This window comes from Plasmodium gaboni, chromosome 14 (assembly GCF_001602025.1).
Source record: "Plasmodium gaboni strain SY75 chromosome 14, whole genome shotgun sequence".
NCBI lineage: Eukaryota > Apicomplexa > Aconoidasida > Haemosporida > Plasmodiidae > Plasmodium > Plasmodium gaboni.
This window is the reverse complement of record NC_031494.1, coordinates 1,545,792-1,561,808: the sequence shown is the minus strand read 5'-3', so window position 1 is coordinate 1,561,808 and position 16,017 is coordinate 1,545,792. Positions and strand designations below refer to the sequence as shown.

General features: G+C 17.5%; 3 protein-coding genes across 3 annotated transcripts; 2 read left to right on the top strand and 1 right to left on the bottom strand.

The window, feature by feature from the left end:
- Nucleotides 1–1,007: 1,007 nt before the first annotated feature.
- Nucleotides 1,008–3,977, top strand: PGSY75_1442500 (putative protein prenyltransferase alpha subunit; the record flags this gene model as incomplete). The annotated part of the gene is made up of 8 exons (XM_018788111.1): nt 1,008–1,257; nt 1,412–2,702; nt 2,789–2,911; nt 3,037–3,074; nt 3,174–3,294; nt 3,429–3,551; nt 3,649–3,729; nt 3,854–3,977. 8 exons carry the CDS (start codon nt 1,008–1,010, stop codon nt 3,975–3,977), a joined length of 2,151 nt encoding a protein of 716 aa, XP_018639483.1.
- A 949-nt stretch (nt 3,978–4,926) lies between these two features.
- Nucleotides 4,927–11,250, bottom strand: PGSY75_1442400 (hypothetical protein; the record flags this gene model as incomplete). The annotated part of the gene is made up of 1 exon (XM_018788110.1): nt 4,927–11,250. The coding sequence occupies one exon, from the start codon at nt 11,248–11,250 to the stop codon at nt 4,927–4,929; it is 6,324 nt and encodes a 2,107-aa protein (XP_018639482.1).
- Nucleotides 11,251–14,141: 2,891 nt separating this feature from the next.
- On the top strand, nt 14,142–15,578 carry PGSY75_1442300 (putative tRNA binding protein; the record flags this gene model as incomplete). Its single annotated transcript, XM_018788109.1, has 2 exons — nt 14,142–14,270; nt 14,499–15,578. The coding sequence occupies 2 exons, from the start codon at nt 14,142–14,144 to the stop codon at nt 15,576–15,578; spliced, it is 1,209 nt and encodes a 402-aa protein (XP_018639481.1).
- Nucleotides 15,579–16,017: the final 439 nt, after the last annotated feature.

The following is a 16,017-nucleotide window of genomic DNA, read 5'->3' as shown; positions in this document are numbered from 1 at the left end:
AAAAAAAAAAAAAAAAAAAAAAAAAAAAAAAAAAAAAAAAAAAAAAAAAAAAAAAAAAAATTTTTTTTTTTTAAAAAAAAAAAAAAAAAAAAAAAAAAAAAAAAAAAAAAAAAAAAAAAAAAAAAAAAAAAAAAAAAAAAAAAAAAAAAAAAAAAAAAAAAAAAAAAAAAAAAAAAAAAAAAAAAAAACATAAGCTCATATAAACTACCATATTACATTTTTTTAAATGAATACATAAATTATATGAATTATTAATAAAAACATAAATATATATATATATATATAATACGCCTATAATAATATTTTGTTAATGATATAAAAAATATTTTTACCATTTTAATAGATCTCATGAAATATTTATAAAAATATATAAACATTTTTTGCATCCACTAATTTATTATTATCTTATTATAAATTGTAAGTATAATATATATATAATAATTTAGATAAGTGAAAATTATAATCTATATATATATATATTATATACATATATTTAATTTGTCGAATTTATATTAAAACGTACAACTTAAATTTAACACTCTCCTATTTCTCATTAAAAAATAAAATATATAAATTATTAAGTATATAATAATAATAGAAGTTGTTAATTTATTATTATTATTATAATTATCATTTATTTTAAGTACTATATAAATGTATATTATATATATATATATATATATAAATATTTACTTATGGTGTATAAACAAATCTGTTCTTTTATTTTTACATCTAATTTTATATTATTAATTATAACTTCAAATTATATATAAATATAAAATTTTTAATTATACAAATAAATAAAAATATATATAAATGTAAACATATATATATATATATATATATATATCAATTATATATTATAAATTAAACTGTAAATAACTGATTTTTTGTTCTATGTATCAAATGTATATAAACTTAAAATAATAATTATAAAGAAAGAAAAAGGAAATACCTTATGATTTATATATATATATATTTTTAATTTTTGATGGTTATTAAACATCATGCATGGAAGAAGAGCAAATCGAGCGCAAGAAGAAGAGCAAGCAAGGTTACAAAAGGTAAAGGAATTAATTCCCTTGGTTAATAATTTAATTAAAAAGAAGAAAACGAATAGTTATGAAAAAGAATATATTGATAGGACGTCTCTTATATTAATGAAATGTCCTTATTTACAAACATTATGGAATTATAGAAGGGAATATTTTGAATCTATTAAACCAGAATATTTAAAAGTCAAGGACCAAATTGAAGGTATTATATAAATAATTATATATATATATATATATATATATATTTTTGTGTATATCTTTTTATCTTATTTTATCTTATCATTATATAGTTTTTATTTTCTATACCTTATGTTATATAATTTATATTAATTTATGATTTCTTTTTATTGTAACAGATGAGAAATGTGATATGACGAGAACTCGGGAGGAATTAAAAAAACTATTGAAAGAAGAAAACAGCATGGTGGAAGATATTTTGAAAACATTTAATAAGTGTAATGAATTATGGTTTCATAAATTATGGATTATAAAATATTGCTTAAAAGACAATTTAATAGATATGAAAGATTTGTTAAATGAATTAGAATATTGTAAAAGTTCCTTTTATAAGGATGATAGAAATTATCATTGTTGGAATTATAGATCTTATATAATATCTTGTATACATATTGTACATAAAAAATTAAATAATATTAATATTGAAAATAAAGATAATGAAAAGAATATAGATGAAACAAACCAATCAAATGAATCGAATCCATCAAATCAGTCAAATGGATGTTTTAATTTTGATGTATATGAAAGCAATTATAAGTTATCCAAAATGTTAATTGAAAATAATTTTTCAAATTTTTCAGCATGGTTTTTAAAATATTCCTTGAAAAAATCCATAATAGATATTAATAATGAATTAAATTTAATAAAGAATGCTATATTTACTGATCCCTTTGATCAAAGTTTATGGGAATTTTATAAATGGTTTCTTTTTCAAAATGGAAATGACAAAGAAGAAATTTTTTTCATCCTTTTAAATAATAATTCTATATATTTTTTCTTTCCTAATTTGATTAACCTAAATATATCGAAATGTGTATGTTATGATAATAACAATAAGGAAATAAAGGGTTCATGGGATAAACATATAATAACAATTAATAATAATATTAATCATAATAATAATATTAATGATAGTAATAATAAAGAATCCTTTGTATTTTCATTTAAATTTGATAAAAATGATTTATCTTTAGGTAATATCCCATATATAAAATTTATCTTATATTATTATAAATATAATATATATATACCACACCAAATACATTATGAACAAAATATATTAAAAGATATATACAAATTATATAATAATTCTTCAAAAGAAAATAACAAATATGAATATTCCATAATTTGCCAAATTGATATAACAAAAATTTCGAAATGCGAACATTTTAATATACTATTAGATGAAAATCAATATAATAGAAAATGCATATACCAATTCTCAAATAATATACATGATAATAATGACCAAAATAAAATATATTATAATTTTTATAAATATATAAATTCTGCAAATATTATGTTAAATATAAGTACAAATATGGATTTACATTTATTAAATTTGGAGCTTGAACAAATTAATGAATTATTGCTTTTAGAGAATGACTGCAAATTTGCTCTATACACAAAGTGAGGAAATAATATTATATATATATATATATGTATATATATATATATATATATTTATTTATTTATTTATAATATTATTCTTGTAGGTTTGAAATATTGAAAAGGATTGAACATTTTGAAGAGGCATTAAAAGTACTAGATTATTTGAAACATGTTGATTTTCTTAGATTAGAATATTACAAAGATCAAGAAACTGAGATGCTAATAAAGTAAGATGTGATTTTTCTTTTATTTTTTCATGCATCTATGAAAAGACGAATATCACTTTTTTGTAATACCAAAAATATTAATATATATATAAATATGTATATATATATATATATATTTTATACAGGAAACGTATCCATGATTATTACGAGACTACTGAAAAGGGTAAAAAAAAAATATACATATATATAATTTAGATAGACATTTATAAATTAATATATATTCTTATGTGTTAATTATATTTTTCGTTTTGTTTTATATTAGGGAATAATAATGAGATGCTGGATTTAACGCACTTGAATATTAGCAGTATTGTATATCCCCTTATGATCGAAGCCTTTTTTATACCAAAAATTGATTTATCAAATAATTCCATATCGGAATGGTAAATATAAATAAGTACATATATACATAAATAAATAAATAAATAAATATATATATATATATATATATATATTTAAGTAGTATAATATTAACTTTATTTATTGTATATTTCTTTACTTTTACAAATCATACCAGGTACAGCGGTAAAGGGACTTTAAATTTTTTGTATAATTTGAGGGAACTGTGTTTGAATAATAATCAGTTGAAAAATTTTGTTCTTCTTATGAAAAATTTATATAATCTCAAATTATTGGAAAAGTTATTTATAAAACGAAAATAAAATATTCATATATATATAATATATTACATATATACATATACATATATATTTTTTTTTTAATTAATAAATTTATAGACTTGATGTAAGTAATAACCATTTAGTGGACATGGATCAAGACTTGGATCAGTATAAATTTTTAATTTTACCTTCATTAAAGTAAAAAAAAAGAAAAAAAATATTTTTTTATTGTGGCAAATAGATACATATATTATATATATATATATATATATATCCACATTTCTAATGGGATTTTTTTTTTTTTTTTTATTTTTTTTTTAAGGCACATAAATATCAGTAACACAAACATTGCTCTACTATTAAACGAAAAGTATAAACACAAAAATATCCTGAACACCTATAATATTGTTAGACATAATAATACTGTAGTGTTATCAAAATTATAATAGCATATATTTGATCATAATATATATTATATAATAATTAAAGAAACGTATTAATTATAAAATAAGTTTCACTTAAATTTTTACGGTATTTTAATATTGTTATTTTTTTTTGTTTTTTGTTTTTTGTTTTTTGTTTTTTGTCAAAATGATGTTGAACTTTTTTCTATTTTTAAGTGTATTAAATCAAGTTATAAATATAAAAAAAATAAAAAATTATAATTAAAATATATATATTCATGTGAGTTAAAAAAATATGGGAACAAAATGTACTGCACATTATATATATAATATTTTCTTTTTTTATAAATGAATCACTAAAAAATGAACAAACTGTAAACAAATAAATGCAACATCAATTATTTAATCGTCTTATTAAAATAATAAAAAAAAATACACATATATATAAATATATATATATATATATATATATATATATATATATATCATATATATAAATATATATATATATATATATATATATATATATATATATATGTAGACCTATATTCATATGAATGTTTTAATTATGAAAATAGCTTGTAAAATATTTGGATATACGGACATTTTTTATTAACATAAACATATATTGGTATCATCGTAATACAATATTTAATTATACAAATGATTTTAATATATATATATATATATATATATATATTTATATATTTATATATTGTTATTTATTTATTTATTTATTTATTTATTTTTTTCCGTATGTATTCGTAAAAAATAAATGTATATTATATGTAGATTTATTTTTTTTGTTTTAATACTAATATTATGATATGCCATTTTGTATATATGAATAGAAATATACAATATCACATTTTTTTATATAAAAAAAAAACAAATTTTCAAAAAAAGTCATTCTCATTTGTTTTTTTTCTTGATAAGGAAAAGTAATCATTTTATTATTCTCATTTAATGTATATAAACACGATTTTTCATTTTAATTAATATTGATTTTTTCTAAGCTATACTGTTTTTCAATATTATTATTAGTTTTATACATATAAATAAGATTAATGTCATCATCTGAGATAAATAAGTCATCTAAAATATTATTATTATTATTGGACACATTAACATTATTATACATATTATTATTTCCATTGTTATTAATATCAATATGTACAACATCATCGGTTTTATTATTTAACTGATTATTCAGCTTATTATTATTATTATTATTATTATTATTATTATTATCATTAATCTTATGATCCTCTTGATCATCTATATGTTCCCTAATTGTCTTATCTAAGCATTTTAATTTTTCATTTGTCTCTTCTTTTTCATTTTGACCATTCTGACATTTTAATAATAATTCATTATAGAATGGATAAAACTTATATAGTTTACCATTTTTTTTATTAATCAATTTATTTCTTTTAATTACAAAATTATTATTGAACTTTAATTTATAGACATGATTGTTATGTCGTATTGTGAATATATTCATTCTTAATAATATTTTTTCATTATTTAATATATTTTTTTTAATACAACATTTACAACTCTTATCCTTTTTGTTATTGTTCATAATAAAATATTTAAAGTTTATTTTTTTATTATTGAATGGATATTTTTTATTTTTTTTTATCCATTTATTCATATTTCTATATATTCTCTTCACATTCAATTTATTATTTTTATTGAAAATATTATCACAATTATCATTATTATTATTAACAGAATTTCGTATATTATCATTTTTTGTTTCTATGGATTCTTTTGTATCCTTTTTGATATTATTTACTGCATCTGAATTTTTATAACTTCCTAATATATTATATGTAATACCTTCTAAAATATATTCCTTTCCATTTAGCATTGAACCATTCTGTGCCTCTTCACATATCTTTTCATTTTTTTCTATTTCTTTAATTTTCTCTTCATCATTTATGTTATTGTCACAACTATTATCTTGGCTCATCAAAGGAACAGCAAAATATAAAAACTTTTGATTATTTGAAAAATATTCACTTTCTTTTTTTTCTTTGTCGAGTTCATATTTAAGAAGTTGTAAAATGGATTTTAAATTATCACTACATGTTCCATAAGTGTTTGTAAATTGGTTAAGTAAAAAATAAATTTTCTTTAAATCATCCAAATATTTTTTGTTCATATAATTCATTGATTTCTTTTTATAAAGTTCACGAACATTTGATATAAAATTTTCATCATATTTATAGATATTATTATTTAAATGATTTATATTTTCATTATCATAATTTACAATACCTTCAATATGTTTTATATCATTACCTAATATTATATCATTTAGTAATATTGTATTATTTTCTATGTCCAAATTTTTTTCATTGGGCATATAGTTAACAGAATTATTTTGCTCCAACTTATTTTTCATAGTAAACAAATTTCTTTCTTCATTGTTATTAAAAGTGTATATATTAGAACCATTATTTATTTTTTTTTCTTGGACCTTTTCTTTATGATCATTTTTTTTTTCCAAACTATTATGACATGTAATTCTTTCAACATATTCCTTTAAATTAGATTCATACAAATCATTATAATAACATGAATTATTCACCTCCTCTTGGTTTTCAACTTTAATATTATTTAAATATATATTATTTAGATCCTCATTATGTTTCTCCATATTCATATTTTTTTCATTTGGAGAGGCTTCAACAAGTATACTATTATGTATATTTTTTTTTTTATCATTTGAACATGAATTAAAATTTTCAATATTATTATTACTACTAATATCACTATTATTATATATGTTATTTTTGTTAATATACATATTTTGAATATTATCATTTTTACTAAAACATTCCATATGAACAAGGCATTTATCCTGTGCCATTTCATCAAAATCTTTTTCTATATAATAACTTTTTCCATTCAATATATTATTGGATTCATTTATATTTTTATTATAATATATAGAAACTCCATTATTTTTATTCCATTTGATTATATATTCCTTATCCTCTTTTCCTTTGTTTGTAATAATATTATCACTTCTCCATTTCCTTTGTGTATTTAATTTATTTTTAATATATATAACTGCCTCTTCTTTTTCACATGTAGTATTATTACTAATATCTTCATTGTTAACTTTATGATTATTCCTTTTTACATTTTCTAAAGCTTTAAAAATATCTCTGTTTATATATGATTTGATATTCCCTACATTTTGTATATTTTTAAGTAAACAATTTTTATTTAACTTTTTAACTTGTTTAATTACCAGTTCGTCTTTTTTAATTTTGATTAAACTAACATCTTCATTTTTTTTCTTTTTAGTCTTCTTATTATATAAATTAATATTACTCTTAAGAATAGTTTTTATTTCTCCTTTTTTATCAAAATGTTTGTTAGAATTAAACTCCTGCTTTGGTCTAATATCAAGTTTATTTTCATATTCCTTTTTATTACACATAGCAGAATTTTCTTTTAATAAATTAGTTAAGTTGCACATTCTAGAAGAATTATTATTTAAATCATTTAATTTCATGGGCATATCTACAACCTTACTATCATTTTTATAAACATTTTTTTTTAAATTATACAATTTACATTTCATTATAGTACCATTACTTTTGCTATATTTGCCATCATTTTGTTCAACCTTTTTTAGTTTTAAATTATGTGTGTTGATACATATATCATTATTTTTTTTCTCTAGTCCATTTTTATAATTTATTAATTTATTTAATGGGTTTAATATTATATTCCCTTCATTCATATTGTACATTTTTTTTTCCATGTTTTTTTTTTCATATACACTTATTGACATATTGTTATTATTATTACATATAAAATTATTATTATTATTATTACTATTATTATTATTATTATTATTATTATTATTATTATTATTATTATTATTGTTGTTGTTGTTGTTATTATTGTTGATATTGTTTTTGTTAATATTATTTATATTATTATTATGATATATAAAATTATTTTTATTCATGCAATTGTTATTTTTCTCTTCATTCAAATCACAAATTTTTCCTTTTTGATTATTTTCTAATATTTGATGTTGCCTAATGTAATCAATTTTAATTAAATTATCTTTGTTAATATATTTAGTGGTATTATTTTTTATGTTTCTCTTAAATAATTTAATATTATTTTGTTCCATGCCTTTCTTACAATTATTATTGTTATACATCAGATTTTGCATAACATTAAATTTGTTCATTTTTTGATTAACTTCTATAATTTTATTTTTAGTACTACTACCATCATCTTGTTTATTTACTCGTTCATATTTATCAAATGATAAAGTTTCATTTTTTATATTTTTCTTTATCACATTATTATTTATATTATTAATTTTTAATAGTTTCGTGTTTGTTATATTTTCTTGATTCTTTTTTTTAACATCATCAACAATCATATTTACATTCCTTTTCGAACTATTTATGGGTTCTTCTTTTTTATTAATTAGATATGTTTTTTCTAACTTTTTATCATGATTATTATTATTATTATTAATAACAATATTGCCATTATTTTGATAATCATAAATGTTTTTATTGTTACCTTCATTATAATTAAAACAACTATCCTCACGTTTGGGATTTATGTTTTCATTTATATTATCAAAAAAAACATTCGAACAATTCACATTACAGTTATTATTATTATTATTGTTACTATTTCCATTATTATTATTATTATTAATACCTCTATTTGTTATAATATTTTTTTCTGCTAAAACTTTATTATTATTATTTTGTTTATTTGGTGAACCTTTAGTGAGATCATCAAAATTTTTGGCATTATTAATAAGAGTTTTTAAATTTTTATTATTAATATTATGACAATGGCAATACATTTTAGTACCTTCATACATACAACTTATACAACCAATTAAAGAATTTCTGCAGATTTTATTTTGAGAATTATTTTCTTCTATATTTGGTTCCTTCTTGAAATATTTTAGCTTTTTATTATTTTTAATTTTATATGATTCATTATTATATCCTTTATCCTTACAATAGCTTTTTGATTTTTTTTTCTTATTCTTAGAAAAGGACTTGTAAGATTCGCATGAAGAAACATTCATTGAATGGGATGAAATATATTTACTTGATGATCCATCTTCATCAAAATGTTTTAAACAATCATTATTCTTTATATCATTACTTTTAACATTATTAGGATAATCGCTTTTAATATTCATATAGTATTCTTTCTTTTCACTTGTAATTGTTTTGTGATCATTATTTATATTTCCAACCTTTGAACTGTTCATTTCCTTATAATTCATTTCGCATTTCCTTTTCTTCAAATCAGCTTCATTTTTATCATTCTTATAATAATAATTATTATGATTATTATTATGATTATTATTATTATGATTATTATGATTATGATTATGATTATTATTATTATTATTAATATTATGATTATTATTATTATGATTATTATTATTATGATTATTATTATTAATATTATGATTATTATTATTATTATCATAAAAATTATCTTGATTCATATTGCACACACTTTGTACTTCTGATAGTGTTTTAAAAATATCAATACCTTTCTTTTGCATCATAGATGTTTGTTTAGTATATATTTTTTCGTTATCTTTTTCAAAAGAATTATTATTTATATTATGAACTAACATATTATTTTTATTTATATTACCTAAATTAGTTATATTCATATGTTCTTGTTTTACATAGTGATGAATACTAAATGGATTTCTTTCGCTGATTTTTTTTTGTGCACATTTTTTAATATCACCAGAATTATTATTATTATGATTATTAATATTATCATTATTATTATTAACATTTTTAACAATCATATTATCATTATTATTATCATTATTATTATTATCATTATTTAAATTATTGTCGTCTTTATATTTTGAGTGTTCGTTAATCTTATTTAGATATATATTATTTTGTTTGTTATTTTCATCCTGCTCATATATTTTTAAAGTTTCAAAAGAATTCATCATAGATTTATATTCAATATTTTCTTTCAGATGTATAACATTTTCATTTACATTATTTAACCTATTTAAATTATTTATTGTATTCATTTTTTTTTTCATAATGTCATTATTTTCATATGTATATCCCTTTAAATTTGGAGAAGTATCATATGAACCCTTTGTCATATAATTTTTTTTCATATTCAAATTTGAATCAATTTCTGTAGAGTCATATTTTAATCCCTTATTATCATAAGAATATTTATTCATTCTTTTATTTCTTAAAAAATTTATTATCCCAGTATTTGCATTGTTATTTTTATTTGTATTAGATTTATTAAAAAGGTTGTAAATATTAAGTTTACGTGTGCTTTCTTTTTCTTCATGAGAATAATTAACTAATAAATTATTAGACTCGCTTTTCTCTTCGTCAAAATCTAAGTTGTACATCCTATTCTCTAATTCTTCTTCGTTCGTTACAGCAAGTGAATTAATATCATTATTATTATGAAAATTATGACTACTATTATAAATATGAAGACTATTATTATGAATATTATTATTATTATTATTATTATTGTTTTTGTTGTTGTTGATGATGTTCATGTTGATGTTGTTTTTGTTCTGGTTTCCTCTCATTATAATTTCACTCTTAAATTTTATATTATCGAAACTTTTATTCATACATACATTTTTATCATACAGAGGATATTCCTTTTTCATGTCACTATTATGAATCATAAGTTTGTCATTATCTATATTATCATCGTATAAATAATCCTTATTATATAGATAATTCTTATCTATTAACACTTTTTTTTTTTCCTTTTTAGTTTCGCTATTATAATTATATTTTTCTAATAAGGTATCATAATTATAATTCATATTATCTTCTATTCCTTTATTTGTATTTTTAATTATGTTATTATAATGATTACTCATTATATTAATAAGTCCACAATCATTATAATTCATATTAAAATCTTTTATATACTCATTTCTAAGGAATTTATTATCTTCCTCATTCATTCCTAATAATATATTTTTATCCTCCATATGTTTTTCTGAATATACACATTTCTTACTATTTCTTAAATCATCTACCCTTCCATTATAACTTAGTAAATTTTCATCAACTCTTTTATTTATAGCACCATAATAATAATTATTATTATTTTTACTCTCAAATGTAATATTATCACATGTTATATATTTATTAACTTTTATATGATTATTATTTGTTTTTATATCACAAAGATCTACATACTTATTTTCGTCTCTATTTTTTTTCATTATATTTTCTATACTATATTGCACTGCATTGTTATTCTGCATATTCTTATATTTCTTACATTTATTTTCTTATATCCTTTTTTTATTCTTTTTCATAAAATAATTTGCTCTTTAATTATTGTTCATAAAAAAAAATAAAAAATAAAAAATAAAAAAATAAAAAAAAAATAAATAAATATAAAATTTATATTAAATCAATAATGCAATTTATATGGAAATTTATATAACTTAAAAAAAAAAAAAAAAAAAAAAATTAAAATAAGGTTATACACGTAAATATATATATATTATATATATAATGTGTATATTTGAAATATATAAATGCATAAATATAAATATTATATATATTTTTTTTTTATTTATTTTATAAAAATGGGAAAAAATAGAAATATTTTATATAATAAAAAAATAAAAATAATATAAAATAAAATATAATTTATTTTTACTTCTTTAACCTTCAAATATATATAAACATATACATATATATAATATATATATATATATTTTTTTTTTTCTGTTTTCCATATTGTAAATATAAATATTGTTATACATCGTTATGTTCTACTTAATCAAATGTTTAACATAAAAAAAAGAACAAATTAATCTAGCAATAAATTCATGAGAATATATATATATATATGTAATATTTTTAATATATGTATAAGTATAATCAATCTGGAAATGCACAAAATATTCATATCTTTGTGCCGTATTGGAAAATTATTTTCCGTTCATTTATATATAATTAGAACATATTATATATATATATATTTATATTCATAAATAGATATATAATATATATATATATAGATATATAAGATTTTTTTTTTTTTAAATTAATAATAATATATATAAATATATATAGCTACTATATTTTATATATCATAATTTTCTTAAAATTGAAAAAAAAAAAAAATTCATATTTATATATATTTAAGGTCCTCATAAGAAAATTATATATTATATATAAAGTAAGAATAACGTTAGTAAAAGGAACTAAAATGAAATTCCACTTCTTCAATAAACTTCTATATAATAAAACTCTGTAGTTGTTTTTTTTTTTTTTAAATGGGATAAAGAAGCATTTATCAACATATACGAAATTAACAACATAACTGTGGAAATAGAAAAAAAAAAAAAAAAAAGTGAAATAATTAATTTTACATATACAATAAATATATGAATCTTTTTATTTCATACGTTCATTTTGTTAACCCTTTTTTTGTTTGATATATAATTTTATTAATCGTTATTTCCATAAAAAGGAAAAAATAAACATTTAATATATTTATTTTGTATATATATTTGAAGAAAAAAAAAAAAAGAAAGAAAAAGTTCCTTACATATAAATTAAATATAGGCACATATATATATATATATATATATATTATATATATATGTGAAGGATTTAAAAAAAAAAAATGATATTTTGCTTAGCTAAATTTTATTATATTAATATATATATTATTATATGTACTGATATATATATGTGTGTTTTTATTTTTATTTAAAAGTACATACTGTTAAACGAAATAAAGAAATGTAAAAAGAATAGGTAAATTTATACATTAAAATGTGTGTTTAATATTTTAAAAGAATTCCTTCTTTTTATGAGTTTTTTTTTTTTTTTTTTTTTTTATCTATTATAAGAATATAAAAAGAAATAGATTTTTTTTATTATAATTAATAAGCATTTAGTTATGATAATAGATATCTTTAAAGATTATATAAATAGCATTATGTACCTTTTTTTTTAATATATATATATATAATATTTTTCTATACCAGAAAATAGTACATATTTTAGATTGAACAAATGAGATAATTCTCTAATTGACAAAAAAAAAAAAAAGAAAGTATTTATTTTTATCAGGTGAATAACAAATATGTTCAAGTATTTTACCAAATAGCGTTTTATCACATAAAAAATATATTTAAATTTTTATTATTTAAATTGGAAAATAATTTTATACTTATTTTATAAGTCCATATATTTTATAATTCATATATACAGCATACAAACGGATTAAATAAAAAAAAAAATATATAAAAAAAATAATTAAATATTTATTTATATATTTTATGCATTTGAATTAATGATAAAAAAAAATATATAATAGACTTATAATTCTTTTATACAAAATTATATTATTCTAAAAAATAAAATATAATGAAAATAAATAATTTATATTATTATATTTTTATATATATTGTGTACAATGATAAGCATATAAATAAGAGCAATTCTTAAAAGGCCCACTTTAAAAATAAAGGTTTATTAAATTGTTTATATTATATATATATATATATATATATGAACAAATAATAAATGATTCATGTTAATCCGCTATATATTAAAAGAAAGATTAATAAAATAAAACGATATAATATTATATATATATAATATATATTTTTTTGTTGTTCATTTCTTTAAAATAAATATTCTCTTTTTTTTTTATATGTAACAAATATAAATAAAATATATGCCATATATTGTCAATTTTCATATTATTATATAAAAAAATACATATATATTTTATATAATAAATGAGATTTTATTTTTTTGGTTTTAAAAAAAAAAAAAAAATACCTATAAAATATAAATATATCAATAAATATTTATATATTCATATTTATATTTATGATAAAAATTATTCATGCTATAAAACTATAGAGAAAAATATATAATTCATATATAGAATATGAATAATATTTATTAATAACTTAATATAAAAATAATTAACAATTGATATTTTTTTCATAAATAAAATATCATAAGATTTATATATATATATTACATTTATTTATTTTTAATAAAATTTATTTAGAAAAAAAGAAAAAAAAAAAAAAAAAGGTTCAATTGGTAAAATAGAATAAATTACATAAATATATTAATATTATTCTATGTAATATATAAATTTTATATGTACAAAATGTGCGTTCTAACCTTAGTAAAAGATGATATAAAATCAGATATTTTAAAACTGGTTCTTGATTATATAAAGGTTACAGTTGTACAAGATAATGAAAGTTTAAAATTACCAGAAATATGTTACGATAAGGTAAAAATAAAATAAAACATATATATATATATATATATATATATATATTGTATAATGTTCTTTTTTCAACATTTGAGGAATGTATTTTAAAAATACATAATTTTTTTTTTTTTTTTTTTTCTATTTAATTTATATATTATAATGAAGAAATCCAAATAGGACGCACACATATATTTAAGTATATATCCTTATTCCTTCTCATTAATTTTTATTAATTTTTATTTTTAGAAAATAACCCTGCAATATAAGAACAAAACATACAAGGATCTTTTTTGTACATTGTATGCCTTAATTGATATATACGATTGTTATAGTGAACTTTTTAATGAAGATGAAGGAAAAGTTAGTGAGAACGAAGAATTTATATTTCATTTAGCTAGTGATAAATACATATTAAAACAGTCGGATATGAAACATCTAAATGATTTGTTATGTGAGAAGTCTTATATAATTTCTAATAAGCATGCATCCATAGTTGATATATTTTATTTTTGTGCAATTCATAAGTTATTAGATGAAATGGCTGTAAAAGAAAGAATCGAATTTTCATATATTTATAGATGGTATTTACATATTCAAGAAACTATCGTAGCTAATTTTAGTACATTGAAAAAATTAAATGTTAAAGATAGTTTAGAAAATTTATTAAATAATAAAAATACTACAAATGCTCATGAACATAAGAACAATTTTATTTCCAAAGAATCAAAACAAGATAAAGCTCAAACTAACGAAAGCGCAAAAAATAAAAAGAAGGATGCCCAAAATAAGAATAATGCACCAAATAAAAAAGTAGAAGAAGCCAAAAAGTTAGATGATATCGCAAGATTGAATGTACTAGTTGGATATGTAGAACAAGTTGAAATACATCCAGATGCCGATACATTATATTGTTTAAAAGTTAATCTTGGTGAAGATAAACCTAGAGATATATGTAGTGGTTTACGAAATAAAAAAAATGCAGAAGATTTACTTAACAAATATGTTTTAGTTCTAGCTAATTTAAAAGAAAAATCTTTAAGAGGAAAAAAAAGTCATGGAATGGTTTTATGTGGTTCTTTCGATGAAAAAGTAGAATTACTTGTTCCTCCAAATGGTGTAAAAATAGGAGAAAGAATATTATTTCATAATATGGATCTTAATGTTATACCAGATAAGAATCTTAGTTCTGATAAAGAAAAAAATCCTTTCTTCCATATTCAACCACATCTTATATTAAAAGATGGTGTAGCTTATTATAAGGATACTAAATGGATATCTTCTCAAGGTGATATTACTTGTGTTCTAGATCAAGGAACAATATCATAAAAATAAAAAGGAAAAATTTGAACGCTATATATAAATTAATGTATATATGTTTCAACATTGTTATACAAATATATATATATTAATATATTTATATATACTGTATTTTTATTATATATATATATATATTTTTTTTAAAGTAAAATATGTGCCTAATTTTATATTATTTTTGTTTTCTTATAATAACAAAATATAGAACATAAATATATATAATTGAATTATTATTTATTATTTATCATAAATTATTTAAAAAAAAAAAATTGTTTTTAATCTGTTTTTATTAATGTGAAAATATTGCTTTATGAATTCTTTTTTTTTTTTTTTTTCTTTTTTCTATATGATATACTATATTTTTCTCATTTTAATATATTGAGGACTATTATACACGTGTGTGTGAAAAGAATAATATCACTTATAAATATATTATATACATCTTAAACAT